The 27,244-nt window shown below is 54.7% G+C and overlaps 1 protein-coding gene across 1 annotated transcript; it reads right to left on the reverse strand.

The window, feature by feature from the left end:
- Positions 1-922: 922 nt before the first annotated feature.
- On the reverse strand, positions 923-27,244 carry VEGFD (vascular endothelial growth factor D). The gene is made up of 7 exons (XM_068144713.1): positions 26,667-27,244; positions 12,585-12,795; positions 8,812-9,002; positions 6,585-6,733; positions 4,748-4,845; positions 1,850-2,045; positions 923-1,570 (listed from the first exon to the last, which is right to left on the reverse strand). The coding sequence occupies exons 1-7, from the start codon at positions 26,754-26,756 to the stop codon at positions 1,444-1,446; spliced, it is 1,062 nt and encodes a 353-aa protein (XP_068000814.1). The 5' UTR covers positions 26,757-27,244; the 3' UTR covers positions 923-1,443.

Raw genomic sequence — 27,244 nt, forward strand, 5'->3', positions numbered from 1 at the left:
CTGATGAGACCTGCCTCTGATTCCTTTTAAAGCAATCTGGGGTTCTCCTGTTTATGCATGAAGAATCTAATGTGTACAGCCAAAAGCCACTTTCTCTTCCCTGCATTGTGTCAAGCCCTTCAGCTCTTGCACTCTTAGACCCTTGAGACCATCAAGTCCAACCATTAACCCTACTCTGCCAAGTTCACCACCAAACTGTACTGGGGAGTACCACACCTAAAGGACCTGTAAACCCCTCTAGGCATGGTGTCCCCACTGACTCCCTGGGCAGCCTGTGCCAATGCCTGGCAACCCTTCCAGTGAAAAAGAGATGTCCTAATGGCCAGCCTGGCCCTCCCCTGGGGAGGCCACATCCCCTTGTCACCCATCAGCTGTGAGAAGAGCCCAGCACCCACCTTTCTGTGTTGTCCTTTCAGGCAGTCCTTGCAGCAGTAGTTTTGATTGCTCCATTCCCTTGGTTCACAGTGCAGTGGGGAACTGGAGAATGCAACCAGGGAGACAAAAGCAGCCAGCCAGTAGGGCTGCCACTTCCAGCTCAGGCTCCCCACACTTTCCCTGGCCTGGCTCAGAGCATCGCACTGGTGCTGAGCCCTCATGCTGCTGAGAGGAGCTGCAGGGCAAAGCTGCTGCAGGGCTGAAGGAGCAGCCTCTTGTGGTGAAGAGTGCCCTGAGGAGTGAGCAGCTGTGTGGCTGCCATCCCCTGAGGGAGAGGAGCACTCTGCAGCAGCAACACAGAAATCAGTGACACATGGCTGTGGAGCAGGTGTGGGGAAGAGAATTCACCTGTGCCCCAACTGGTGGAGCAAGGGACCTGGTTTGGACCTGGGCTTGGGCAGAAGCCAGTCCCAGTGGCTTTGGGGCTTTGCTAATTTCCTTTTTGCTGGGCAGAGCTTTACAACAAGAGAGGAAAAGGAAAGCCACTTGAATAACTGATGTCTTTATTTTCTTATATACACTTAAATATGGGCACATCTGACAGCAGTTGTGCAAGACACTCCAGGTGGTCATGGAGAAGCTGGAGAGCAGCTCAGAGGACTCAGTGCTGACCCTGCTAGAAGCCTCTGACCCTCTGCACTGCCTCTCTGAGGGAAGCTTCACCCAGGAGCTGCTTTAGCTAAGGACTGGGTGGCTGAGGTCAGCTACTGCCAGTCTCTGATAGGCCTTCTGGGGGCTGTGGCTATCACCAAGGTGCCACCTTCATCTTCCAGGCCGCTGGGCTGGCTCTTCCCACTCTTGCCTCCAGCAGCTGTGAGTGGTTGGTGCCTCCCAGAGAACAATTAGCAGTGTCCCAGAGGATTCCCCTGCAGTCAGTGAGTAATAAATAAGTGCAGGCTGGATTCATTCTGCTGCTCTTGCTGTGGAAGAGGCTCCTGCTGGCTACAGTTGAGCGTCAGTGACAACTACTTTGCAAAGCAGTGGAATTTGAAGGCTGGGGGAGCTCAGTCAGGGAGTTTCTCTGCTCTGGGACCCGTGAGGACCTCTCTTCTCCTTCGGGCAGCGGCAGTGCCTGGGGCACACTGGTTTGGCAGTTGGGCACATTCTGGGTTGTGAGGGACATTTGTCCTCACAGCTGTTTGACAGAGGAGAGCACAGTTACAAGAGGCACTGCAACACAACAGCTCTTCACTGCCACACCACTCAGCTTCTCTCACCCCTGAGCTCTGCAGTTCTCTGCACTGTTTGGCAGAATGTCAGCAGCCCACCAGACAGGGAGCTAAGACTTTGCTGCCTTTGCTGCCTCTTCCTACCTCCAGCAATGATTTGATTCCAAATGGACCTCTTGGCTAGCCCAGCACCTCTGCAAGCTGCCTCAGGTACTGCAGCAGAGCCCCCAAAGAAGGACACTTACCTGCAGGTCTCAGGGTGAAATATCTTGTGTTTGAGAGCACAGCTCTCCTGGCTCTCCCTGCACAAATAGCAGCTGCAGTTCTCTTTACTCTGAAGGAAATCCGTGGGGCACTTCTGCCTGCAGACACATTCACAATTTTCTTCATCAAACTCCATGTGCTGTCCACACATAGCCAGCTCAGCAAGGGGTGGGAGCTCTGCAACAGAGAACCAGAGAAGGGTTTGGCCTGGAAGGGAACTGCCCCAGCTTCCTCAGCCTGCCCTCACAGCAGAGCTGCTCAGCCTCCTCATCATTTTTGTGGCCCTCCTCTGGACCCTCTCCATCAGGTCCCTGTCCTTATGTGCTGCCAGTGCCCATTGCTGGCTCCTGTCCCCCACCAGCACCTCCAAGCCCTTTTCTGCAGGGCTGCTCTCAATCTCTTCATCCCCCCCAGCCCGGATTGACATCAAGGGTTGCCCTTTGCCTTATTGAGCCTCCTGAGATTCTCCTCAGCCCTCTCCCAGCTCTGCATGCCTGAGTGCTGCTTCTGAGGGGGGCTGCTCTTGCTTGGCAGTCACCAGGGCTCACACACATCTCTGCCCTGCTCTAGCCTTCAGGAGTTTCTGTTGTAATTCACAGTGCAGAAAAGCCCTTGAGGGGACTGGGCTGATCATTTCCCTTACTCCAATGCTGCTGTTTCTTGTGGACTATGCAAATGCTGGATGCTGGATATGAGAACAACCTGGTGTCAGGTTCTGGAAGGCACAAACCTTTACTGGGCAGCAGGGTTTAAAAAGAACATCTCAGAAAGGAGAGGCAAAAGTGCACATCCCCACAAGCTGTCACACTCCCTGCTCAGTGCACTTCATTATCCACCTCCTGTGGGAATGTTTACAACAGTAATACTAAGCCCAGTAAGGTGTGAGCTGATGGAGTGCTTCCACAAGGAGCAGATGCACCCTGGTCAGTGAAATGGAGAGACTCCTGGGCTTCAGAAGCAAGACCCCAGGCAGGGGAGCTCACTGCCACCTCTCTCATCTACCTGCCCTCAAAACACACACCTGGAGGACAGTGTGAGACTAAGCCTGGCAGAAAGGCAACCCCTTTGGTGAAAGCTTTGGTAAAATGCTAGCAGCACATCCTGGATTAAAGGGCACAGCACAGAATGTGTTATAGGAAGGTCACTTCCTGCAGCTTTGCCAATTAGCTCTTGGATCCACCCTAGGGAATGTGGAATGTAAGCTGCAGCCCTGACCCCTGCAGCCCCAGCTCTCAGGGGCCAGGGAAGGTTTGCCCAGCACTGAAAAGAAACCTTCATTCTTACTTACTTCATGCTGGAAAACCAATCTCCAGGCAGAACAACCCCAGCCTTATGGGGAGGGGAGCCCCACATTCTTGGCTAGAAAGCTTGGGGTGTGTGAAGTGGTGTCGAGTGCTTCCCTCTCACTTTGTTTCCACCACAGGTTTTAAGTGCTTCTGTTCCAGCCAGTGCCAGACACAGAGTGCTCCAGAGAGGGTATTGTACCTGAGAGAATGCTGAGTGCCTGTCAGCAAAAGCTGTCACTCAACAAACCACAGGCTGTAAAGCTCCAAGCTGCTGTTAAAACAGCTAAGAGGTAAGAGGACTCTGGCTACTCACAGTCCTCTGGGTCTGCTCTGAAAGAAAGAGAATGCTCTGCAGACAAAAAGCCTAACTTGAGCTTGACTACCTAAGATGGAGAGCAGATGATCTCATCTATGGATAGACTGGGTTGGAAGGGACCCCAAAGAGCATCCAGTTCCAACACCCTGCCAGAGGCAGGGACACCTCTCAGCTCCACTCAGCTGCTCAAGGCCTCATCCAGCCTGGCCTCCAACACCCCCAGGCAGGAGGCAGCCACAGCCTCCCTGGGCAGCCTGTGCCAGACTCTCACCACCCTCACACTCCACAACTTCTGCCTCAGTTCCACTCCAACCCTGCTCTGCCTCAGCTCCAAACCATTCCCCCTTGTCCTACTGCTCACACCCTTACAAAAAGGTCATACCCACAGCTGAGGGCCATGGCTGCACTTCTGCTCCTGAGCACATTCACCCCCTAGGGATCTGATGGGAAGTGATGACAGCATTTTCCTCCTTCACTTGTAGGTTGTTCAGCCACAAGCTGCATTGTTTTCCTCTGGTAGTATTTTGTGTCAGCTTTAAAGCTAAAAACAACCCCAAAGGTGGTAACCAGTTTGTGTTTGCTAGGAAAATGGTGTGAGAATAGGGACCCCAAACCACTCACATGGAGCCCTGGGCAGGGACTCAGCAGCATGAGCACTTGGAACAGACACAACCACTGCACTCTCCCTGGGACACACTTGGATACTTTAGTAAAAGCCCTTCTGGAGGATTTCTTCCTTTCTCTCAAGCTGTTACCCACAAACTCTGCATGAATTTTGCACCTACAATTCTCACTGGAACACAAAACTTTCTCCTCAAGCTCACTGACTTCTTTGGCTAAAGCACAAAGCAACCCAGACCTCTTTGACCACCTAAGCACCTTATCACTATTCCCTTCTTTTATTATCATTAAAAGTGGTTAAATACATGGAAAGGTCATGAAATCTTTTGCACTGACTGCAGCTCAGAGGCAGGACTGATTTTACTTAGTTTGCTCCTAATTAAGCCTGCTCTTAAGAATCTTTAATGTCTTTATTGTTGATCTGGGAAGCAGATCCCTGGGAAGCAGGGAAGTCATTGTGCCCTGTGCTCAGCACTGGTTAGGCCACACCTTGAGTCCTGTGTCCAGTTCTGGGCCCCTCAGTTTAGGAAAGATGTTGAGTTGCTGGAAGGTGTCCAGAGAAGGGCAACAAAGCTGGGGAGGGGCCAAACCCCAAGTGCAAGCCAAGCAGCCTGGAAAGAGGCAGCAGGAGGGTCCCTTGGCCGTTCCACCTTTACCTTCCCGTCTGCTGAGGTGCTGTGCATCTACCACACATTCACATCTGTCACTGTCCCAGACCCATCCATTGTGGCACAGTTTGTTGCTAAAGGGGCACCTGGAAGAAAGGGAAAGAGAAGAAAAGAGGACTTTAAAACCCAGGAGCATGAGTGCAGCCACTGGGCAAATCCAGCCTGCTTCTCTGCCACCTCTGACACTTGGGTGCAGGAGCAGCCTCTGTCTGTGCTGGTGCTGCAGACAGCCTGAGCTGGCAGGGCTGAGCTGGGAGGGCTGAGCTGCAGGGCTGAGCTGCAGGACTGAGCTGGTAGGGCTGAGCTGGCAGGGCTGAGCTGGGAGGGCTGAGCTGACAGGGCTGAGCTGCAGGGCTGAGCTGACAGGGCTGAGCTGACAGGGCTGAACTGGCAGGCCTGAGCTGCAGGGCTGAGCTGGCAGGGCTGAGCTGGCAGGGCTGAGCTGGGAGGGCTGAGCTGCAGGGCTGAGCTGCAGGGCTGAGCTGGCAGGGCTGAGCTGGGAGGGCTGAGCTGGGAGGGCTGAGCTGCAGGGCTGAGCTGCAGGGCTGAGCTGGCAGGGCTGAGCTGTAGGGCTGAGCTGGCAGGGCTGAGCTGCAGGGCTGAGCTGACAGGGCTGAGCTGCAGGGCTGAACTGGCAGGCCTGAGCTGCAGGGCTGAGCTGGCAGGGCTGAGCTGGCAGGGCTGAGCTGCAGGGCTGAGCTGCCTGGCTCCCAGCAGCTGATGGAGCAGGCACAGCACACATGGCAGATCCCATCCTAGGAGGCAGCCAAGATCTCAGGGCTCCACTGTGCCATAAAACAGCTGTACCCCACCCAGGGTACAATGTTCCTGCTCTGCAACTGTACTAACCTTGTCCTACTACCAGAGAGTGCAGCTCCAGGCCAAATCTGCCCATGCCTAAGGCAGGGTCAGAGGGGTCAGTAGGACTTCTGGGCACTTGGCTCTGGGAGGGAGCTCACAGACTGGGAGAAGGCTGAGATTATAGAATCCTGGAATGGGTTGGGTTGGAAGGGACCCCCGAAGGCCATCCAGTCCAACCCCCCTGCAGTCAGCAGGTTCTTTTGTATTTGTGTAGGAAGAGGATTCAGAGTGGCCAGCAGGCTGCCTAAGAGCTCTGCTGGAGTGCCACCTCTCCCCCAGCCTGAATGCCTGACTGAAGGGCAGTTATGTGGGCAAACCTGCATGCAGGACTGGACAGAGGCATCTGAGCTGACCTCCAGGGAGTCCCTAAAGTCTGTGTTCAATGAACATAGCCTGGGCTCAGCAGGACTGCAGGTATTTCATACTATATCTTGAAGGCAGATGTGAGATCACTTTCCAGCCAGTGAGCCAGACAGCTGCAAACCAGAACTGGCCTGGCAAGTGCAAAGCCATGGCTCACACTGGTTCTGACCCAATGTGCCATGGCAGGTGGCAGAGGGCTTTAGCTTGGGCACAGCACTTTGGGCACCCTGGCTAAACAGTGCAGGGGCAGACCTGCTCGTGTCACACTGGCAAGATGCATGCAGGCACACCCTGAGAGTTCCAGCGGAACACACTGCTGGTATGGGCACTCTGAGGCACCTCAGTGTCCTCATAACTCCAGAAGGAGCTGAACTAGCCAGGTGCTGAACTAGCCAGGTGCTTCTTGGATTCTGGTGCCCACTGCCTCCAGCTCCCTGGGGGCAGCTGAAGCATTCGAAGCCTGAGCAATACCCAAGTCACTTGGCAGAACTGTTGGGATACCAGCAAGGGAAGGGCCCTTTGTCATGCCCAGATCAGAACTTGACTGGCACCCTGGGGATGCACAGCCTGGGAGTGGGAGTCTGCAAAGGAGGGAACTCACCCATCCTCTTCTGGGTCCTGGACAGACCTCCGTATGATGGTGTACTGATGGCGCTGGGTGTTCGACAGGCACTTGCAGCCTGTGTGGTTGGCAACTTTGATGGGCACAGGCTCAGGAACACTTGTCAGGGGGACTGAGATCTCAAACAGCTGGGGGGAGGTGAAAGAAGAACAATTTTTTTTTTCCCATCATGCAGTTAACATTGAGGGTTTTCAGTCCAAGCCTCCTGTCCTTTGCCACCGTTTTCTTCTGGAGACCGTTACTGTAGGTGCAAATGAGCAGGGGAAGAGAGGAACAAGCAGTGCCCACCAAGGTAGGAGCATGCTGTTCCCAGTGCTGTGTCAGCAGCTATTACACACCCAAGACCACTCAAAATCATTTGCAAACACATTCAAAAGCCTCTTCTGCATGTTAGGGCCAAATGGAAAAGACACAGCTTCGTACCCAGTTCCATCATCAGCTGAACGTCATCCACTTGAGAAGACAGCTGTGCTAGGCTGTAATCAAAGCACACATGCTTAGGAGCCCAATTTAACCTCCACAGCCTCCTCAGGGAGGGAATAAATAGCAGTAGCTAGAGCTGAGTTTGTTCTGCTTCAGCTGGGCTCCTGCAGGGAATCACCTGGAAGTACCTCTAGCAGAAGCCCAGGGAGCCAAGCAGCCCTGCAGTGCCTCCAGGTTGCTTAGGGTGAGCAGCCCTCTGGACACCCCACACCCCCTGCCCCACCAAGCCAGCTTCCTTCCCCTGGAAGCCAAGGCACAGGGCATCTGTCCCTGAGAAGCATTCCCGAGGCAGGGAGCTGGACAGGTAGCCTGGGGTGTCACAGTGGCTGGATGCAGATGGTGGGAACAGCCCTAAGCACATCCTTTCTAACAAGGAATCCAGAGGCTCTCACTGAGGTGGGAGCCATCCCACTCCGTGGGAGCAGCAGATCTGGGCTGATGGTGGTGGGCCCAGGGGTGGAAGGCAGCTGGGGGCTTTGGAGGAAGTGTTTCACTTGAGGGATGCTGAGGGAACCTTACACTCTGCACAGCTGCAGCTTTCCAACAAACTGATGGGCTGCAGCTCCAAAGCCACCCACAAACAAACACTTCTTAGGCTGACCTAGCTCCCTGTGCTGATCAGATGTCTTTTGTGTGTGGCCAGCAGCTCCTAACTCCTTCCTCCTTCTGCTGTGGAATGAAAGCAATTAATGAGCATTGACGCAAGTGGGACGGGCCCTGACTTATTTCACTCCAGCACAACCAGACCCGCTGGACTCACATTCCAACAGACCTGAAACAAAGACAGAAGGGGAACTGAACCTACTCCCCAGGAGCAGTTCAGTTTTCTTTTTAGAACAGCTGCCTCCCCTGTTTGTGCTCACTCAGAGCAAAGCCTTTTGCTTAGGCAGCATCAAATGCCTTACTCGGAGTGCAAGAGTGTGAGCAGCTCCAAGGAGGGATGCACAAGCTGAGGGGGGATCCAGGAGCAGGCTGCAGTGCTCCTTCTGTAGCTATCAACAGAGATGGTTTTGTCCACTGCAAGTACTCCACACTGGGAAGAACCTCTCTGTGCATAGGCACTAGAGGGAGTCTGCAGGAAGAGGCTCTCTGGCTGCTGCCTTTCTTTTGGCACTGCTCACTCCAGCTCTGCTCTCTGCCTCCTGCTGCACCTAAGCTCTAATTGACTACTGGTCTAGCCTTTCTTTTCCAAGTGACCTGTGATTTCAGACAGTCACATCCTGAGGCATTCACAGGGAGAACATCTGGTGTCTCCTACTGGAAACGGCTCACCTCTAAAATTGCTACCCAGCCCTTCTGGCACCCACGGTAGTTTGGAAGTGTAGCTCCTGGATGCCTGGCCTCACACAGCAACATTTCCTGGAGTCTCTCTTAATCCTTTGCTGCAGAGGAGCCAAGGCTCTCAAGAGGCTCCAAGCCCAAGAAACAGGACATTAAAGAAGGGTTATACTGCTTGGCACCACGTGAGCCTGCAGTCGCCTCCCCAGGGCCTGGTTTCCCAGCTCTGCCCCTGCAGATCTGTTTTGAATCAGGCAGCGTGAAGGTGAGGGTTCCTGTGGCTGCTGCCCGCCTTCACTCTGCATGTGTGAGAAATCAGTTCCTCTGTTTGTTATGGCAGCGCAGACAGAGCTGTCATAACAGGATCTCAGAACCCAAACATCCTCCTGCCCCTCCCTCCTCGGCCAGCCGGGGCAAAGAGAAGGCAGAGGGCCGCCTCGGTTACCGTCTTGGAGACGTAGGTGGTGCTGGTGTTGACGCAGCTCAGGCTCTCCTCGTTGCAGCAGCCCCCACACCGGAACACGTTCACACAGGGGGGCTTGAAAAACTTGTTGGTGGTTGTGCCCAGCTCCTTGGCCACTTCCACGCAGGTTTCCCTTGGCACACACTGAGTCTTCTGCCACTCCTCATCTATCACTGTGGGAAACAGAACGTTTTAGGAGCCGGCACAGCAAAACCAAGCCCCGGCCTGGGGAGGGAGGAGCAGTTCATCAACGAAAATGAAGTGCTGGCAGGCCACCTGCACCCACTGGGATCCAGCTGCACCCACTGGGATCTATCTGCATCCACTGGGAACCAGCATCACCCACTGGGAACCAGCTGCACCCACTGGGATCTATCTGCACCCACTGGGATCCAGCTGCACGCACTGGGATCCAGCTGCACCCACTGGGATCCATTTGCACTCACTGGGATCCATCTGTACTCACTGGAATCCATCCATCTGCACCCACTGGGATCCAGTTGCACCCACTGGGATCTATCTGCACCCACTGGGATCCAGCTGCACGCACTGGGATCCAGGTGCATTCACTAGGATCCATTTGCACTCACTGGAATCCATCCATCTGCACCCACTGGGATCCATCTGCACTCACTGAGATCCATCTGCACCCACTGGGATCTATCTGCACTCACTATGATCCAGCTGCACCCACTGGGATCCATTTGCACTCACTGGGATCCATCTGTACTCACTGGAATCCATCCATCTGCACCCACTGGGGTCCACCTGCACCCACTGGGGTCCATCTGCACTCACTGGAACCTGTCTGCACTCACTGGAACCCGTCTGCACTGACTGGGCTGCATCCACTTGCACTGACTGGGCTCCATCTGCACTGACTGGCATCAATGTAAGGCCCACAGAGAGCCTGAGTGCAAAGTGATGCCAGTAACGGAGCAGCTGCCCTGGCAGAGGTGCCTGCACTGCTGTGTTTCAGCTTGCAGTAGGGATGCCCAAAGTCTCTGCTGATTCCAGTGGGCTCAGCAGAGCTGCTCTGATTTCCCCTAGCTGGGAGTCTAACAGAGCTGACCCACAACCTATCCTGCTGTGCTCCACACCTTCCTTGGGTCATTTTATCCTTACCCTGGGTGTACCCCACTGCAGACTGAGTAGAGGCTGAGCCTGACTGCAAAGGCACATTGATGATTACCAGATTCTGGTCAGAGGTATTAATGCTCCTCCTGGATGCCAGCCAGGGAGCACTGCTTCCAAAGTGTCTAATGAAATCCAACACAAACAGCCTCACACCTCAGCACCATCAGGGGGTTCCAGTTAAAGAAGAGGAACATTCATTCAGGCATGATTTACCCCTTCAGAACACTGGGGCAGCCTTCAAGCACTCAGCTGTTGCTGACCAGGGTTTTGGTTTTAGCAATCTGTCCCAGTCTGGCTGGGGGAATGCAAGAACTGACTAACCCATGGGGAGAGAACTCTGACACTGCCAGCACAGGAATCCTGCCTCCAGCTCTGGTGTCCCCAGCAGGAGAAGGACACAGAGCTGCTGGAGGGAGACCAGAGCTGGCACACAAAGATGATCCCAGGGTTGGAGCAGCTCTGCTGTGAGCACAGGCTGAGGGAGCTGGGGGTGTTCAGCCTGCAGAAGAGAAGGCTCCAGGGGCACCTCAGAGCTGCCTGCCAGGAGCTGAAGGCATCCTGCAGGAAGGCTGCAGAGAGACTTTTGCTGAGGGGGTCTGGAGCCAGGCCAAGGGGGAATGGTTTGGAGCTGAGGCAGAGCAGGGTCAGAGTGGAGCTGAGGAAGAAGTTGTTGATGGTGAGGGTGGTGAGAGTGTGGCCCAGGCTGCCCAGGGAGGCTGTGGCTGCCTCCTTGCTGGGGGTGTTGAAGGCCAGGCTGAATGAGGCCTTGAGCAGCTGAGTGGAGCTGAGAGGTGTCCCGGGGCATGGTGGGGAGCTTGGAGGAGATGAGCTCTGAGCTCCCTTCCAGCCTGAGCCATTCTGTGAGGCTCAAATTAATGATGAGATAATTAACCATAATTATTGAGTAATATTAAATGGTTAACTATAATTAGAAAGAACACTCCCTGAGATAATTACACTTTCTCTTCCCCCCCCCACCTTGTGTCAGTGGCTAGCAGCAGGGTGGTTGTGCAGCACATGGTTCCCAGAGCCACTGCTCTGGAGTGAACTCTCCAGAAAGTTCAGCAGGTATAGACTGGAGCACAGTGTGTCTGTAGGAGATGACATACAGCCTGTGGTAAGGTGTGGAGGAGCTCTGAGGGCCCTTCCAGCCTGAGCCAGTCTAGGATTTGAACTCAGCTCTCTTTTAAGAGGTGGCTCTGCTTTTTTGGGGGGTCTTGCTTACCTGCTTTGAGAGAATTGCTCGAGAGCCATCACTGCTCACACTATAGTTCTTGGTTCAAATCATGAAAAAGCAGGCAAATGTTTGCCCCCCTCCAACAGGCTGCTGAGAGATCAAAAGTGCCTTCTCTGCTGCTGAGAGCACTGCTCTGCCTTCCAGTGTAGCTCACCTCTGCTGCTGTGCAGGCAGTGCCTAGGGCTGCAGGGATCCTCTGGGAAGCAAAAATGCACACTGATGGAGCCTTGTTCATCTTCAGCCTCACTTTGTCTCCAGGGCAGCGTTTCCTTTCTCTTTCCTGCTTGCCCTGCCTTTCATTCTTGTTAACTCTTTCTGCACCTGACTCTGTGTCTTTAAATCCTCTTTTCAGCCCTGCAGAGCCCTTCTCCAGGGTTGATTCACTCTACATCCCAGTCAGGCATTGAGCACAAGACCTGGGGGCCCAAACTCTGATTTCCCAGAATAAATGAAGGGAAGCCTCACTAAAACTAGCAGGACTTTCCAGAGTACTGTTGGTCCATCCAAACAGCAACCTAATGCCAGGCCCTGAAATAGCAGCTCAGGTGTTTGCCAAGCTCAGGGAGCTGTGGCATGCAGCCACCTCAGTGGCACTTCCCTGGGTGCCAGCAGTGCTGACCTTTCCAGCTGCACTCCTCACTTGCTTACTTGCCCTGCTTTAGCAGAGGGGCTGCTGTGGGAAGGGGCAGGGAGAGAAGTGGGTGTCACATTCTGTGCAGCAGCAGCTGCCTGATCTGTCCTGTGAGCAAGCACAGGGCAGCTGCTGGGAAAGGAACTGGGAACTGGGTTAGGGACTGGCTGGAGGCTGAGCCCAGAGAGTGGTGGTGAATGGTGTCACAGCCAGCTGGCAGCCAGGCCAGAAAAGCATGGAATGGCTCAGGCTGGAAGGGAGCTCAGAGCTCAGCTCCTCCGAGCTCCCCACCATGCCCAGGGACACCTCTCAGCTCCACTCAGCTGCTCCTCATCCAGCCTGGCCCTGAACAGGCAGGAGGCAGCCACAGCCTCCCTGGGCAGCCTGTGCCAGACTCTCACCACCCTCACCCTCAACAACTTCTTCCTCAGCTCCACTCTGACCCTGCTCTGCCTCAGCTCCAAACCATTCCCCCTTGGCCTGGCTCCAGACCCCCTCAGCAAAAGTCTCTCTGCAGCCTTCCTGCAGGATGCCTTCAGCTCCTGGCAGGCAGCTCTGAGGTGCCCCTGGAGCCTTCTCTTCTGCAGGCTGAACACCCCCAGCTCCCTCAGCCTGTGCTCACAGCAGAGCTGCTCCAGCACTAGGATCATCTTTGTGTCCCAGCTCTGAAGCTCTAGCAAGCCCCTGGTACTTGAGGCTTTCCTACCCAGGGTCAGAGGTGCTGCAGCAGAGCTGAGGCTCTGTCCCTACCTTTCAGTGTGTCAATGTCATAGAAGGCAGCAGCGAATCTGGTGGAGCGGTGGGATGCAGCCCTGGAGTCCAGGCTGGCCAGGCCCTTCAGCTTCAGCCTGCACTTCCACAGCTTCCAGTCCTCTGAGTGGGTGATCCTCAGCAGCTCCTCCAGGCTGGATGCTCTCCTGATCTGCTGTTCTGACTGCTCCAGTGCTGACAGGGATGTCCTCTGCAAGGGGGAGCAGAAGTCAGGCAGCCAGCACCTCTATAGCCTGTGCCCAGAGCAGCATAGGAAGCAGGTCAGGGAGAGATAGGACTGGGAGGGATGGAGAAAAACTAGAAGTGGGGAGACAGAGGTTGGATGTCAGGAAGAAGCTCTTCCCCATGAGGGTGGTGAGAGACTGGCACAGGTTGCCCAGGGAGGTGGTGGAAGCCTCCTGCCTGGAGGTGTTTGCAGCCAGGCTGGCTGTGGCTGTGAGCAACCTGCTGTAGTGTGAGGTGTCCCTGGCCATGGCAGGGGAGTTGGGACTGGCTGCTCCTTGAGGTCCCTTCCAACCCTGACAATTCTGTGTGTACACAGAGGCAGCCCTGAGTCCCTGGGAGACCAAGAGCACACAGGGATGTCCCAGCAGCACTGATCTGCTGCTTTGTGCCCACATAAGCTGGGAAGTGGAAGCCCTGTGGCTGCTGTGCCTGAGCTGGCCAGCATGAATCCCATCACCCCTACAGACAGCCTGAGTGAGCAGCAGGTGAGTACAACCCTCCTGCCTTTGCAGCAAGCCACCTCAGGTGCCAAACCCTTGTGCCAGGCATGAGACACCACTGCAGGGCCAGATGTCACACTGGAAGCTGCCCTGGGCACAAGGGCCCCTGCACAGGACATGCAGTGTGCTGCAAAGCACAGGCTGTAGCTGCCATTGACCATCCTGGGTCCTGTGCCAGCCACAGAAGCCAAGTGCAGCCTCAGCCCAGCACTAGCAGTCACTGCATTCTGCACCTGTGCATTCCCCCTGGAAAAGCCTCCCTGCAACGTCCTGCCCCATGTCTGAAGTTGTTCATCACCTTGATCATACCTGTTTAACAGAAACCTAACCTTGCACAACGCCCCCAGCAGTGCTCCCTGCTCTGCCTGCTGCTCTCTGCCAGCCGTGTTTCTGCCTCCCTCTGTCCAGGCACTGAATGTTTGTTTCCACTGACTCACCAGGGCTGAGAGCAGCTCCTGCATCCCTAGTGCCAGTGCAGCCCCAGTGCCAGGATCTCTCTGCAAGGGGCTCAGCTGCCCTGGGCTGCTGCACTCAGCTTCACTCTTGCCCATGCAGCTGACTCTCCTTTTTTACTTGCAAACGCAGGGCTGCAGTGCCAGCTGCCACCAATAAATCACCACCTCTGGAAAGCAAAGCTGAGGCACAGGGAGCTGGCCATGGGGTGCACTGGGAGCTGGCCAGGGGGAGCACAGGGAACTGACCAGGGGGAGCACAGGGAGCTGGCCATGGGCTACACAGGGAGCTGACCAGGAGAGCACAGGGAGCTGACCAGGGAGAGCACAGGGAACTGACCAGGGGGAGCACAGGGAGCTGGCCACGGGGGGCAGAGCAGGCTGCAGCAGCAGCAGCAGTCAAGTGGTGTGTACAGGGCTGGAAAGCAAAGGGTCACCTCCAGGAGGAGGTCTGTAGATGAGCTCTGGAAGGCAGGCCCCGGGAGCAGCTGTTATTTGTTAACGAAACATCTGTGGCATTTATTTTGCAACGACACAGATGTTAGCCTTTACACAGGGGCCAAGTTCCTTTTGGGGTAATTACCTTCCCCTGACCCAGAATTCCCGGTGCAGTTCCCTCAGAAGGAGTTATTTGTTCTGCTCTCATGCCCATCCTCCAACACGAGGAGGAACCTCTGCACTGTGAGGCTCCCAGAGCCCTGGAGCAGGCTGCCCAGAGAGGTTGTGGAGTCTCCTTCTCTGGAGCCTTTCCAGCCCTGTCTGGATGTGTTCCTGTGTGACCTGTGCTGGATTCTCTGGCCCTGCTCTGGCAGGGGCTTGGACTCAAAGACCTCCTCAAAGGTCCTTTCCAACCCTGAACCTCCTGTGAGCCTGTGGTTATCTGGTGCTGCAGCAGGCTGCTGCCTGGAGCTGAAGGAGCTGCCAGGCTTTTCCTGTCTGGTGCAGCCTGGGGAGCCTTCTCTCAGCACTGAAGGACAAATGGCTCCCAAGGAATGTCAACACTTAGCACCAGTGGCTGGCTCTCAGGATGGTTTGACAAACAAGCCACTCCGGATTCTGCTGATCCAGGGAAGCTGAAATGCAGCTGGAGGTCAATGTGTCAATGCTGATTTGCTTGAAGAGCCACAGAGAAGTTCCCTCCTGCTCAAGAACTGCCTCTTTGACTTTGCAGAACATGACTGTAGGGCCAGTACTGGCAGGGCAGCTCCTAACCAGCCACAAAGCTGCTGCTCTGTCTCTCTGCCGTGAAAAGATGCTCTGGGTCAGCATCCAGGGCTGCCAAACTAGCCTGGATCTACAGAGAGGCTGTAAGGTGAGATGAGAGGAGTCTGTGAAAGACAAGACACAGCCCTGCACTTCTTGTAGAAGAGCCCCTGGAGAAGAGAAGGCTCTGGTGCACCACAGAGCTGCCTTCCCACACCTGAAGGGATTCTCCAGGAAGGCTGCAGAGGGACTTTTCCTCAGGCTGTAAGAGATGCTTTGCACAACTCATCAGGGTAGCAGGTTTCAGTGGTTCATTCTTAGCTCTTCAGCTTCCTGCTGCTCTTAATACAATTTTCTAATGATCCTAAGACCAGACACTCAGAAACAAAGTCAGAGTCCTCCTGAAGTGAAGCTGGATGCTTTTCATAGCACAGACCACTCTGCTCCCCAGCTCAGTGTCTGTTCTCCTTTGCTTGAGCTGTGAGCAGCATCACTGCCATCAGGAAAGGATAAGTGGGTTAGCATTGTGATTCTTGGAGGATTCCAGCCTCTGTGCTTCCAAAACAAACCATCATGGGCTTGTCCTCTCCTTCCTGGCAAGCTCAGGTTCCAGAACAAGCCTACAAGTAGTTAGCATTGGAAAAGAACAAGAGAAGAAGCAGGGGTGCCTCCAGTGGCCTCTGCCCCTCGGACACTGGTGTGAATCAGACCCTGAGTTCACTGCCCCACAATTTATGCTGTGCAAACACTTGGCTTCTGCAGCAGGTCCCACACAGAGCCTGCACTCTTCAAACCAGGCTGCTCCTTGAGAGTTAGTGTGGACAATCTCCTGTCAGATGCTGCAACTCAGCAGCCTGCAGCTTTTCTCCTTGCTTGACGAGCTCCCAGACAAAAAAAAATACCCAACCCTGTGCAAAGTGATGGCTGAGGGGCTCAGAAGAAGCCATGCTTGCAGAACCACTTCTGGGCTCCTCACTTCCAGAAGGAGCTGAGGGAAGTGCTGGAGAGAGTCGATGGCAGAGCCCCCAAGCTGCTGCAGGCAGTGGAAGATCTCCCTGTGAGGCCAGGCTGAGGCAGCTGGGGCTTGGAGCTTGGAGCAGAGGAGCCTGAGGGCTGCCCTCAGTGCTGGGGCTGAAGATGTGCAGGGCAGTGTGGGGAGGAGGCAGCCAGGCTCTGCTGAGGGATGTGCAAGGACAGCCCAAGGGGCACTGGGTGTCAGCTGGAGCAGAGGAGGTGCCAGGGGAAGAGGAGGGAAAGCTTTTTGGCTGTGAGGGTGTGAGAGGGCTGGAGCAGGCTGCCCAGAGAGGCTGTGGAGTCTCCTTGTGTGGAGGCATTGCAAAGCCAGCTGGCTGTGTTGCTGTGTGAGCTGCCCTGGGTGCTCCTGCTCTGGCACAGATGAGGCCTGAGCCCCAGCCTCACAGTCTCCATCTCCAGTGGGACAGCATTCCAGCTAACCATCTCAGAGCTCTTCCGCACAGCAAAGCTCTTCTCAGCCAGGGTCACAGAGCCAAAGTGCTGCAGAAACACAAATGCTCAACCTCAGCACTGTGCCTAGGCCAGGAGTGATGGTCAAGAGGCCTCTCACAACCTTGCACTTCACCTCAGAGTTTAAGCAATACATAGAGGGCACCAGCTGTGGCTTGCCAGGGAAGCAGGCTGTGGCTGCATGACACAGAGTGATGATTCTCTTGGTGCCATGGCAGGACAAAGAGGGCCACACATGGCTAAGTTTAGACTACAGCTTCCCAAATGAGCCAGTCTGGGAGGGTGAAGTGACACTGCAAAGTGAGGGCACTTGGACATCAACAGAGCGCTTGGCAGCATGTGAGGACAGCCTGAACCTTTCTGTGGGTGTCGTGTGCTTGATGCAGCAGAAGCTCCTGCACTCAGAGCAAGAGATGCCATGGAGGAGGCAAAGACAATGCAACCAGAAGTTGAACTCCTTCATTTCAGTGCTGTTTGAAGGTGTACAGTTCTGGTGTCCCCAGCACAAGAAGGACACAGAACAAGTCCAGAGGAGGCCACAAAGATGCTGCAAGGGCTGCAGCAGCTCTGCTGTGAGCACAGGCTGAGGGAGCTGGGGGTGTGCAGCCTGCAGAAGAGAAGGCTCCAGGGGCACCTCAGAGCTGCCTGCCAGGAGCTGAAGGCATCCTGCAGGAAGGCTGCAGAGAGACTTTTGCTGAGGGGGTCTGGAGCCAGGCCAAGGGGGAATGGTTTGGAGCTGAGGCAGAGCAGGGTCAGAGTGGAGCTGAGGAAGAAGTTGTTGACGGTGAGGGTGGTGAGAGTGTGGCCCAGGCTGCCCAGGGAGGCTGTGGCTGCCTCCTGCCTGGGGGTGTTGAAGGCCAGGCTGGCTGAGGCCTTGAGCAGCTGAGTGGAGCTGAGAGGTGTCCCTGGGCATGGTGGGGAGCTCTTCCAACCCAACCCATTCCATGAATCTCTGAGTGCATCTTCTCCAGAGGTATCACCACCTCTAGAGGTGAACATGAGCACAGAGACACACAGCAAGGAGGCTGCTGGCTCTTTTGGCCAAAAAGTCTCTTAAGCATCACAGCATCTGAGCAAGACCCAAAACTGGAGGAGAAGCAGCTTCTGGACTGGTCCACTTTTGCTTTGTGTGATCAAAGTTTCCTTCCAGACTCCCTGCCTTAGGAGTCTGTCTCCTTGGCTTTCACTGAAGACAGGAGCCTTAATTACCTGTTTCCTAAAGCACCTGAGTCTGGCTGAGAGGCATCCCTGCCCATGGTGAGGAGGTTGGAGTAGATGAGTTCTGAGGTCCCTTCAAGCCTGAGTCAGTCTGGGATTCTATGCCCAGACTGCAGTCACAGAATCACAGAAGATCATAGAATCATAGAATCAATAAGGTTGGAAAAGACCTCAAAGATCATCAAGTCCAACCTGTCACCCAACAGCTCATGACTACTAAACCATGGCACCAAGTGCCACATCCAATCCTCTCTTGAACATCTGCAGTGATGGTGACTCCACCACCTCCCTGGGCAGCACATTCCAATGGCCAATCTCTCTTGCTGGAAAGAACTTCTTCCTAACATCCAGCCCAAACCTCCCCCAGCACAGCTTGAGACTGTGTCCTCTTGTTCTGGTGCTGTTTGTCTAGGAGAAGAGACCAACCCTCACCTGGCTACAACCTCCCTTCAGGGAGTTGTAGACAGCAATAAGGTCTCCCTTGAGCCTCCTCGTCTGCTTGGAGACCTCCAAGATCATGCAGTCCAACCTTCAGCACAGCACTGCCACCCAGACACTTTGCTTTGGGGCTTTGGACAATGGCTTTGGAAGGCTCAGCAGCAGAGAGCTGAATGGACTCAGAGGCCTGGGTATTCTTTTAATAGTTGAAAACATTTTCCTGTGCAGGTCCCTCCAGTTCCTGCTTCCACTGGTTTCTGGGTTTGCCCCAAGACACTTTCATAAACGCCTGGGAGGGTGCCAGGCTGATCTGTGGGCCAGGTTTCAAAATGTCCTTTCCCAAAGCAAAGCCACTGCCAGCCCTGGATGAACTCAGGTTACCCCAAGCACATGCACTCATTTTCCTGGAACTGTAATTTTCCTTCACTGACATTCCCCTGTCAGCTCAGGAGAGTCTCCCAGCATGGGCTCCTCCTCACACTGCTAAGCCAGGGGAGAAGAAATGCCTCCGAGTGTGGCATATTCTCCACCTGCAACATGACAGCAACATGGGCAACCTCTGTGCAGCTCCCTCTGACACTCACAGTTCCCTCCCCAGCTGTCACTCTGCATCCTCCAAACTCCCTCAGCAAGCTGCCATCATGCTCAGACCATCCTGTCCTGGCAGCCTCAGGTTCAGGAGAGCAGCCACAGAATGGCTTCAGGTAGGAGGGACCTCAGAGCTCATCTCCTCCACCATGCCCAGGGACACCTCTCAGCTACACTCAGCTGCTCAAGGCCCTGAACACCCCCAGGCAGGAGGCAGCCACAGCCTCCCTGGGCAGCCTGGGCCAGACTCTCACCTCCCTCACCCTCAACAACTTCTTCCTCAGCTCCACTCTGACCCTGCTCTGCCTCAGCTCCAAACCATTCCCCCTTGGCCTGGCTCCAGACACCCCACAGCAAAAGTCTCTCTGCAGCCTTCCTGCAGGATGCCTTCAGCTCCTGGCAGGCAGCTCTGAGGTGCCCCTGGAGCCTTCTCTTCTGCAGGCTGAACACCCCCAGCTCCCTCAGCCTGTGCTCACAGCAGAGCTGCTCCAGCCCTTGGAGCATATTTGGGACCTCCTGTGGCCTCCCTCCAGCAGCTCTGTGTCCTTCTCCTGATGGGGACCCCAGAGCTGGAGGCAGGATTGGAGGTGAGGTCTGAGCAGAGCAGAGCCCAGGGGCAGAATCCCCTCTCCTGCCCTGCTGGCTTCAGTCAGCCCTTCTCAAATATCTGTGGTACCCACCCTGGGTTGACAAATCCCTTTTGCACTCAGTCTGATTCTGCTGAAGCAGCAAGGACCTCACTGGTGTTCCCCCACTGCCTGAGTGGCCTTACACTGAGTCATCTATGGGAGGGGAATAGGAGAAGCATGCAGATGTCCTTCAGAAAACTGAATCTCTGTTAATGCAAGAAACTAAACCACCCTGTTGAGCTGTCCTGCTGGTCTGTGGCAGAGGGGAACATACAGAGCCAACTCCTTCTGAGGGACAGAAAGAGCAAACTCTTCTTGGCCAGGGGCAGCTGGGGTCTCTGCAAACACCATGGGGGCACACAGCTTTGTCTCTGTTCCTCACATCCTGCTGAGAATCACACAGATTTGCAAAACCTTCTGGGGAGGTAGGGAAGAGGTGGAGCAGACAAGGGACTGGCAGACACTGAGAGGAATGAGGAGCTCCTAAGGAAGGGCAATTTCTGTAGGAAAGATGTACTCCCCTGCAGCAAAAGCTCTCAGCTCCTGCTGTCCTCTAGCACAGCTGAGCAATGCAATCACTGTGAGACTAAGGCTCAAAGCCAAGCCCAAGACATGGCAGTGGCCTTACCTGGCCTGAGAGCAAGGTTTAAAAGCAGCAAAGGTGCCAGGCACCCAGTGATAACTCTAAAGCTGTTGTGCAAGGGATTTAATGGCAACAGGAATGAATGAGATCATCTACAGCTCTGCCTCACCAACAGTGCCCACAGGAGGGGAGACACAAGGAAGCCCTGGTCTGGAGCAGGCACAGTACTGCTGTACCTCACTTACCAACAGTGTCCATGGGAGATGAGGCACAGGTAAGCCTTACTCAGACCTAGTCTGGAGCAGGCGCAGCATTGCTGTACCTCACCAACAGTGCCCACAGGAGATAAGCCTTGTTCAGACCTAGGCTGGAGTTCAGAACTGCTCAGAACAAACCTTGCAGGCACCATGGCAGAGGTCTGGCCATCTGGAGCTTGCAGCAGCCGGGGCTTTTGCTCTATTTCCAAGCAGACTGTTTCTCTGTTTGCCTCCTGCAGGAGCCTGCAGCCACACCACCCCAGTGCTTAGAACAGCAGCGGTGCCTGCGGCACAGCAAGCAGAGCAGGCTGCAGGCAGCAGAGATCAGCAGCGCTCACTGAGCCCAAGGTGGTGCCTTTGGCCACAAATCAACAGAAAGTGGCTCCACTGCACCTTGAGCAGCAGCTAGGATTTGTTGACTGCTTCTCAGGAGTGAGAAGTGCTGTTGATAAAGCAGCAGTGTGTTAGGAGCTCCCTTCCCGACTGATAAGGGCCAAGGACAGATGGAGTATGGCACGGCAACAGAATTGTTCTCTTATCCTCCCCTGGAGCTTGTCAAGGCTCTAACAGATAAGGCAGAACAAATTGGCTTTCCTCACCACCCCCCTGAGAGCTTCCCTCTGCTGAAGCAAAGCACAATCCTCTCCCCTGGAATGCATGGGTTTGGCTCGTCCTGCCTGTCAGAGATGGTAATCACAGCAGGAGGGAGGCTGGGGCAACAAGATCCTTGCACAGTTACCATTCTGACCATTTCCCTGCTCCTACAGGTTTAGAATCTTCATTCAAAAGAGTTTGCTCACTTGGGGAAGAAGGAGCAGAAGAGAAGCCTTCCAACAGAGACGTTCTTCCCAACAGCCTTCAGAACTGTGTTTAGTTCTAGCTGCTGAGCAGCTTGCTGTACTTCCAGCAGCTGCCTTGGAGGAAGGCAACCCAAGTGAGGGAAGATCTGCTTCTGCTGGAAGCTTTCTTGTCTAGAAACTGAGCAACATTTTCAAGCATTCATCAGGAGCCTGTGCAGATCTGTCTGCAGAGCAGTGCCAGGGGTCATTACAGAGACAATAGCTCACACCCAGCTCTGCTGCTCAGGGTCCTTTGGAGAGCTCTGCTTGGGTTGTACAGCCAAACTGCAGCTGGAGTTTGGGAGAGATGCAAAGAACTCCACAACTCCTTCTGCTCATGGTGTGATAGCTCTCCAGTACTGCCAAGCCTTCCCAAAGGGAAGGATTCTCTCCTTGGCTGGTACAAGACCTGAGAATCATAAGGAAGTGCTGTTGTACCCTCACCAATGAACAAGGACCATGCACCAGCAGGGCTTGCACCTCCAGCCAGCTCATAGTGTCAACAAGAGATTGTGGAATCTTCTAGGAGCAAAAATGGCCACTCAAGGTCGTAGCAATGTTTAGCACAGAAACAAAGGTTGAGCTGTGGAAAAGGACTGCAGGTACCAGGGAGCAGTTTACCTCCCAGGCTAAGCACATCTAACCCCTCAGTCTTTTGTCAGACAGCAGAGTTCTAGTTCAGTGATGCCCTGCAGGCTTAGCAGCTGTGGGTTCTAATCAACCACAAGAGGGTTCCCCATGGGGAGAAGACCTCTGCATAAAGACCAGTCATAACTTGGGCACTGCCAGTTGTCCCTTTCTCCTGTGTTCCCCATAACAGGTTACTGATAGTTTAAGGGGCAGAACAGGGCAGGGAGGGCTGCAACTCAAATTCTCAGAGCCTGAAGCCTTATTAGAGAAGCCGCTTTAGTGCTGGAAAGCAGAACCAGCTCTGACAGACCACTGTCTTTTCTTGGCAAAAAATGCTCCCCAGCTCTGATGAACACAGGCCAGAGCTTTTTGCATCTAATTTTGACATTCTGGGGAAAGTAGACTGTGTCTGACAATGCTCCAAGAGAGGAAAAACGCAGGGGGAGAGGCAGGGCGAGAGGCAGTGCCGCCTGCACTCCCCCAGCTGAAGCAGCCCAAAGCAGGACACCTGCAGCACCCAGCTCCAGCAGAGACTTCAGAAAACAGGTCCTGAGGGAAAGCCCAAAACAATCAAACTCAGCCTTCAGGAAACTAGTGTGGAAGTCTGGTTGTTCAGTGAGGACTTCATCTGACAACAGGAAGCTGCTGCCTGGTGGGTGAGGCTGAGGCCTGGCCCAGATCTAGCCATTGGCGCTGGCCGAGACCTGGCCCAGACCCGGCCCAGACCTGGCTGGTGGCGCTGGCCAAGACCTGGCTGGTGGCGCTGGCCAAGACCTGGCCCAGACCTGGCCCAGACCTGGCCCAGACCTGGCTGGTGGCGCTGGCCAAGACCTGGCCCAGACCCGGCCCAGACCTGGCTGGTGGCGCTGGCCGAGACCTGGCCCAGACCTGGCTGGTGGCGCTGACTAAGACCTGGCCCAGACCCGGCCCAGACCTGGCTGGTGGCGCTGGCCAAGACCTGGCCCAGACCTGGCCCAGACCTGGCCGGTGGCGCTGGCCAAGACCTGGCCCAGACCTGGCCCAGACCTGGCCGGTGGCGCTGGCCAAGACCTGGCCCAGACCTGGCCCAGACCTGGCCAGTGGCGCTGGCCAAGACCTGGCCCAGACCTGGCCCAGACCTGGCCCAGACCTGGCCCAGACCTGGCTGGTGGCGCTGGCCAAGACCTGGCCCAGACCTGGCCCAGACCTGGCTGGTGGCGCTGGCCAAGACCTGGCCCAGACCCGGCCCAGACCCAGCTGGTGGCGCTGACTAAGACCTGGCCGAGACCTGGCTGGTGGCACCAGCTGACACCAGTCTGGCAGCAGTGGCCGAGGCCTGGCTGAGGGCTGCCTGCTGCCTGCGCTGGCCCTGCCTGCAGCTGCCCACCACATCCCCCCGCAGCCTGGTGTCCATTTCAGCAGTGCACTGCCAGAGCTTGGCTGCTCATGCTGACGCTTCCCATGCCGACTGTTGGCTTCACAACACGGTTCATGGTTTTGTTTCCTCTGTCACGGCGGCCTGCCTGCAGCTGGAGACACAGCTCCCTCTCCATCTGTGCAGCAGAGGCTTCTGGCACTCTCACCCTCGCAGACATCTGGCCTTGCCCTGCTCCGGATCGCAGGTGTGAGGTCCTGACACCTGCAGAGCCTTTGCTGGCCCACATGTGTCTCCTGCTCTCTCTGCAGAAATCCACCCAAATCTGAACCCATCCAAGAGCAACAGCAGAGACCTGCCAGGGCTCAGCACCTGGGGTCTGTGCTGAGCCCCACACCGCTCAGGAGTGAAGCACAACATGAGCACAGACCACTGCGGGTCCAGCCTGTGTGGGTGAGAGCAGAGGATCTGCCCTCCCTTTCCCTCAGGCCACAGGGGTTGGGCAGCCAGGGAAGGGAAGCTGCTGGAGTTGCCTGTGAAAGGGCAAGGAGATGAGCAGTGATGGAAGAGGGCAAGATCTGGCTCAGGAGGCTGATGGCATTCGAGGAGACCAGGACTAGAAACTGGGGGATGAAAATCTGGGGGGTTGTGACTACAGATACAAAGCAAGAAGCTAAAGATAGAGGATGGAAGGGGGAACTGTGGTCAGACATGAACAGAAGCAAAAGAAGGTGGCATGCAGAGAGCACAGGAGGCAACACCCTGAATCCTGCAGGTGAGGGGACACAGGTTGGATCCTGGGACTGGAACAGGCTAGGAATGGAGAGAGAAAGGAGAGCTGGGCCTGGTGGTCAGGGGACAGATGGCCTTGGTATGCTCATGGAAGGAAAAAGGACTCCTGTGCCCAGAAGAGGATGGCACTTCTGAGGGGCTGGGAGAACCCAAGCATGAGGCAGACACTGCTGAATCACCACAGCTCATACCTGAGCTTTTAAATGCTTACAGCATTAAGGCACCAGGGGAAGGGTCCTAGTGGAGCATTTAAATCTTTAGCCCTCCCAAAAAAAGCACATTGGAAGTTACCACTCTGACACCACCTGAGCGGTGAAACCATCGACAGGTTTAAAGCTTCAGGTGTCCAGGGGAGAACTCAGCTGCCTGAACTCCTGTAGCTGAGGGAGAGCAGGTTGCAGGTGGTGAATCCTTCTTGGGTCTCAGTAACTGTGCACTATCTGCACCCTGAGCTTGTGGTTTTATCCAGCCAGCACCACTGCTGACCTTAAAGAGCTGAAGAACAGTCAGGACTGGCAGGGGAATGCGCTGCAGCATTGCTCTGTCCTGTAAATTCAGCCTGAGGGTCAGTCAGAGCAGACTAATCCTGTGTGCCACTGAACACTGTGACAGGAAAGACTTCTGGTAGGGTACATCTACACATGCACATACACACCAAGGCCTGCAGGTCACACATGCTAAAACAACCCAGAAATCCACACACTGGGCAAAACAGGGGAAGAAAAATCATCATCACATCTGCCTACACAGAGGGAGCCAGCAGGAAGGCTGCAGAGGGACTGTCCATGGGGTTGTCAGCAATAGGACAAGGGGGAATGGTTTGGAGCTGAGGCAGAGCACCCCCACCTTCTTCTGCTGAGGAGGCAGGATTGGAGGTGAGGTCTGAGCAGAGCAGAGTCTGAGGGCAGAATCCCCTCTCCTGCCCTGCTGCCCACACTCCTCTGGCTGTAGCCCAGCACACAGCTGCCTGCTGGGCTGCAGGAGGGTACTGCTGGCTCCTGGGGAGCTCAGCACCCAACACCCCCAAGGCTCTTTCTTCAGAGCTGCTCTCAACCCAGGGTTTGTGCCTGGGGCTGGCCTGACCCAGCTGCACAAGGCAGATGACTCTGGTCCCAGCGCCTCAAAGCACTGAGTGCTGCAGCAGTGCAGGAGAGCAGGCACAGGGCTCAGCATCAGGCAGCCTGCAGCACATCTCTCGCTGCTTCTGATGCCTCCGCTGGCAGCGGCAGCCTGCAGCCCAGCTCCTACCTTAGCATTTCTGCTGCAGCACGCAGGTCAGCACGGGGGACAGCTCACAGCCTGCCGTGTGGCTCCCTCCTGCAAGCAGGACGCTCTCTGAGGCGCAGACAAAAGCCTCAGCTTGTTTGGCTGTGTTGCTGGAACACAAAGCTGCCTGTCCTCGACCACACACCGCCCTCATCCCTCTGGATGCACTGCTCCTGTAGGAACTTGTTCCAGCTTTTGTCCTAACTCTTCTCAGTGATTGTCTTGGATGTTCTCACGCTGCCTCAGGAAGTCAGTCCCGAACAGCCCTACTCTCGAGGTGAGGTTTCAGCTGAAGTTTTGTTTTATGCCCAGCAGAAAGGTCAATTCCCAGGCAGCGTGCTCTGTCACTAGCAGCCACTGCTTGTTTGGATGTGCTGGGTAACATCTCCTCACCAAACAAGAGGGAAACAGCTCTCTGGTTTCTGGCAAGCAAGGGAACAAGTGCTGAACACGTGTGGTTAGAGGGGAAATTCTCAGCACCAGCACACTGACCCTGCAGCCACAAGTACCTGAAGCACAAAGGCTTATTAGCAAGCACGCCAGCTGCCCTGACTGGCTGGTGTTTTGGTTACATTTTGCTTTTATTTTGCCTGAGTGACACTAAAACTTGAACTGAAGAACAAAGAGTAGGAGTACTTAATCACAAACAGGAGAAAGACATAAAACACTGAAGAGAATCATAGAATCAATAAGGTTGGAAAAGACCTCAAAGATCATCAAGTCCAACCTGTGGCCTCACTCCCACAGCTCTGTTGTCTTGGCTTCTATTTTTTTGGGGGGGTGGGGTGGAGGGGAGAGTTTATTTTCTCCTCGATTCCTTTTGCTCTGAATTTCACCTCCAGCTTGGCTCTGACTCACTGCTCTGAGTCCCTCAGCCAGGTTTGTCCCCTTGGAGAGAGCAAATCTGCCTTTAAAGTCTTGGGATATTTTTTTCTTTCTTTGTTTTGTTTTGGTCACATTTTGCTTTTGTTTTGCATGACTGACTCTAAAGATTGAACTGAAGGATGAAGAGCAGGACTAATTAATAATAAACAGAAGTAATTAATAATAATCAGGAGAAAGACATAAAATATTAAGCAGCAAATGTGGCTTTAAATTCTTCAGATGATTTTTTTTCCCCCTCTTCTTCTTTTGGTCACATTTTGCTTTTATTTTCCATGACTGACACTAAAAATTGAACTGAAGGATGAGGAACAGGACTAATTAATAATAAAGAGAGGTAATTAATAATAATCAGGAGAAGGACATAAAATATTAAGCAGCAAATGTGGCTTTAAATTCTTCAGATGATTTTTTTCCCCTCCTCTTCTTCTTTTGGTTATATTTTGCTTTTATTTTCCATGACTGACACTAAAGGTTGAACTGAAGAATAAAGAGTAGGACTAATTAATAATAAACAGGAGTAATTAATAATAATCAGGAGAAAGACATAAAATATTAAGGAGCAAATCTAGCTTTAAATTCTTTGGCTGTTGTTGTTTCCCCCCTCCCCCTCTGTGGCTGCTAAAGGTTTGTTGAAGTAAACCATCACCAAACCCCTTGCACGTGTGCAGCCCTGGTGGTCTGGGCTATCAAGGACGGCAGTGAGTGAGGCTCCCCTACCTTCACAGAGCCATTCTCGTAGTCAGATCCTTGCAGCAGATGCAGGAAGGAAACCATGAAGACGTTCACAGCTGCCCAGGGTCTGCACATCCTGAGCTCTGGGATCCACAGGTCGCTAGGCGGTCGGAGTGCTGCGGCGGGAGGCGTCCCTTGCAAAAGGCATTTCTCGCGCAGCAGGGCAGAGCAGGAAACCTTCTCCTATGAACTCACAAAGGATTCCAGCATCCAGGAGTCAATGCCTGGTTCTCCGCTGCTCAAGGCACTTGCAAGTTCGCCTAGAGGAAGCGATTTCCCCCGGCAGCCTCCAGATGCACTTGCGAGCAGCTCATTCTGAGGGCTTAAGCAGCTGCCCGGCTGCCCCTGTGCATCTGCACGCTCACGGGGGGCACGGCTGCATTCCAGCTACAGTTCATTTCTCGCCCATCCAGGCACACGGAGGCATTCAAAACCCATCGGCGGTCCAGAAGAGGACAGGAACCTGCTGTGCTGGGTGCTCGGGCAGGCTGCTAGGGTGGCGGTGCGGTGGCCGAAGTTTGGAGCCGCGGCGCTGTAATCCAACCCTGGATCAAGGCTTTTTT

Source organism: Melanerpes formicivorus, unplaced genomic scaffold, assembly GCF_026170545.1.
Source record: "Melanerpes formicivorus ecotype bairdi unplaced genomic scaffold, bMelFor1.0.p_v2 SCAF_11, whole genome shotgun sequence".
Lineage (NCBI taxonomy): Eukaryota > Metazoa > Chordata > Aves > Piciformes > Picidae > Melanerpes > Melanerpes formicivorus.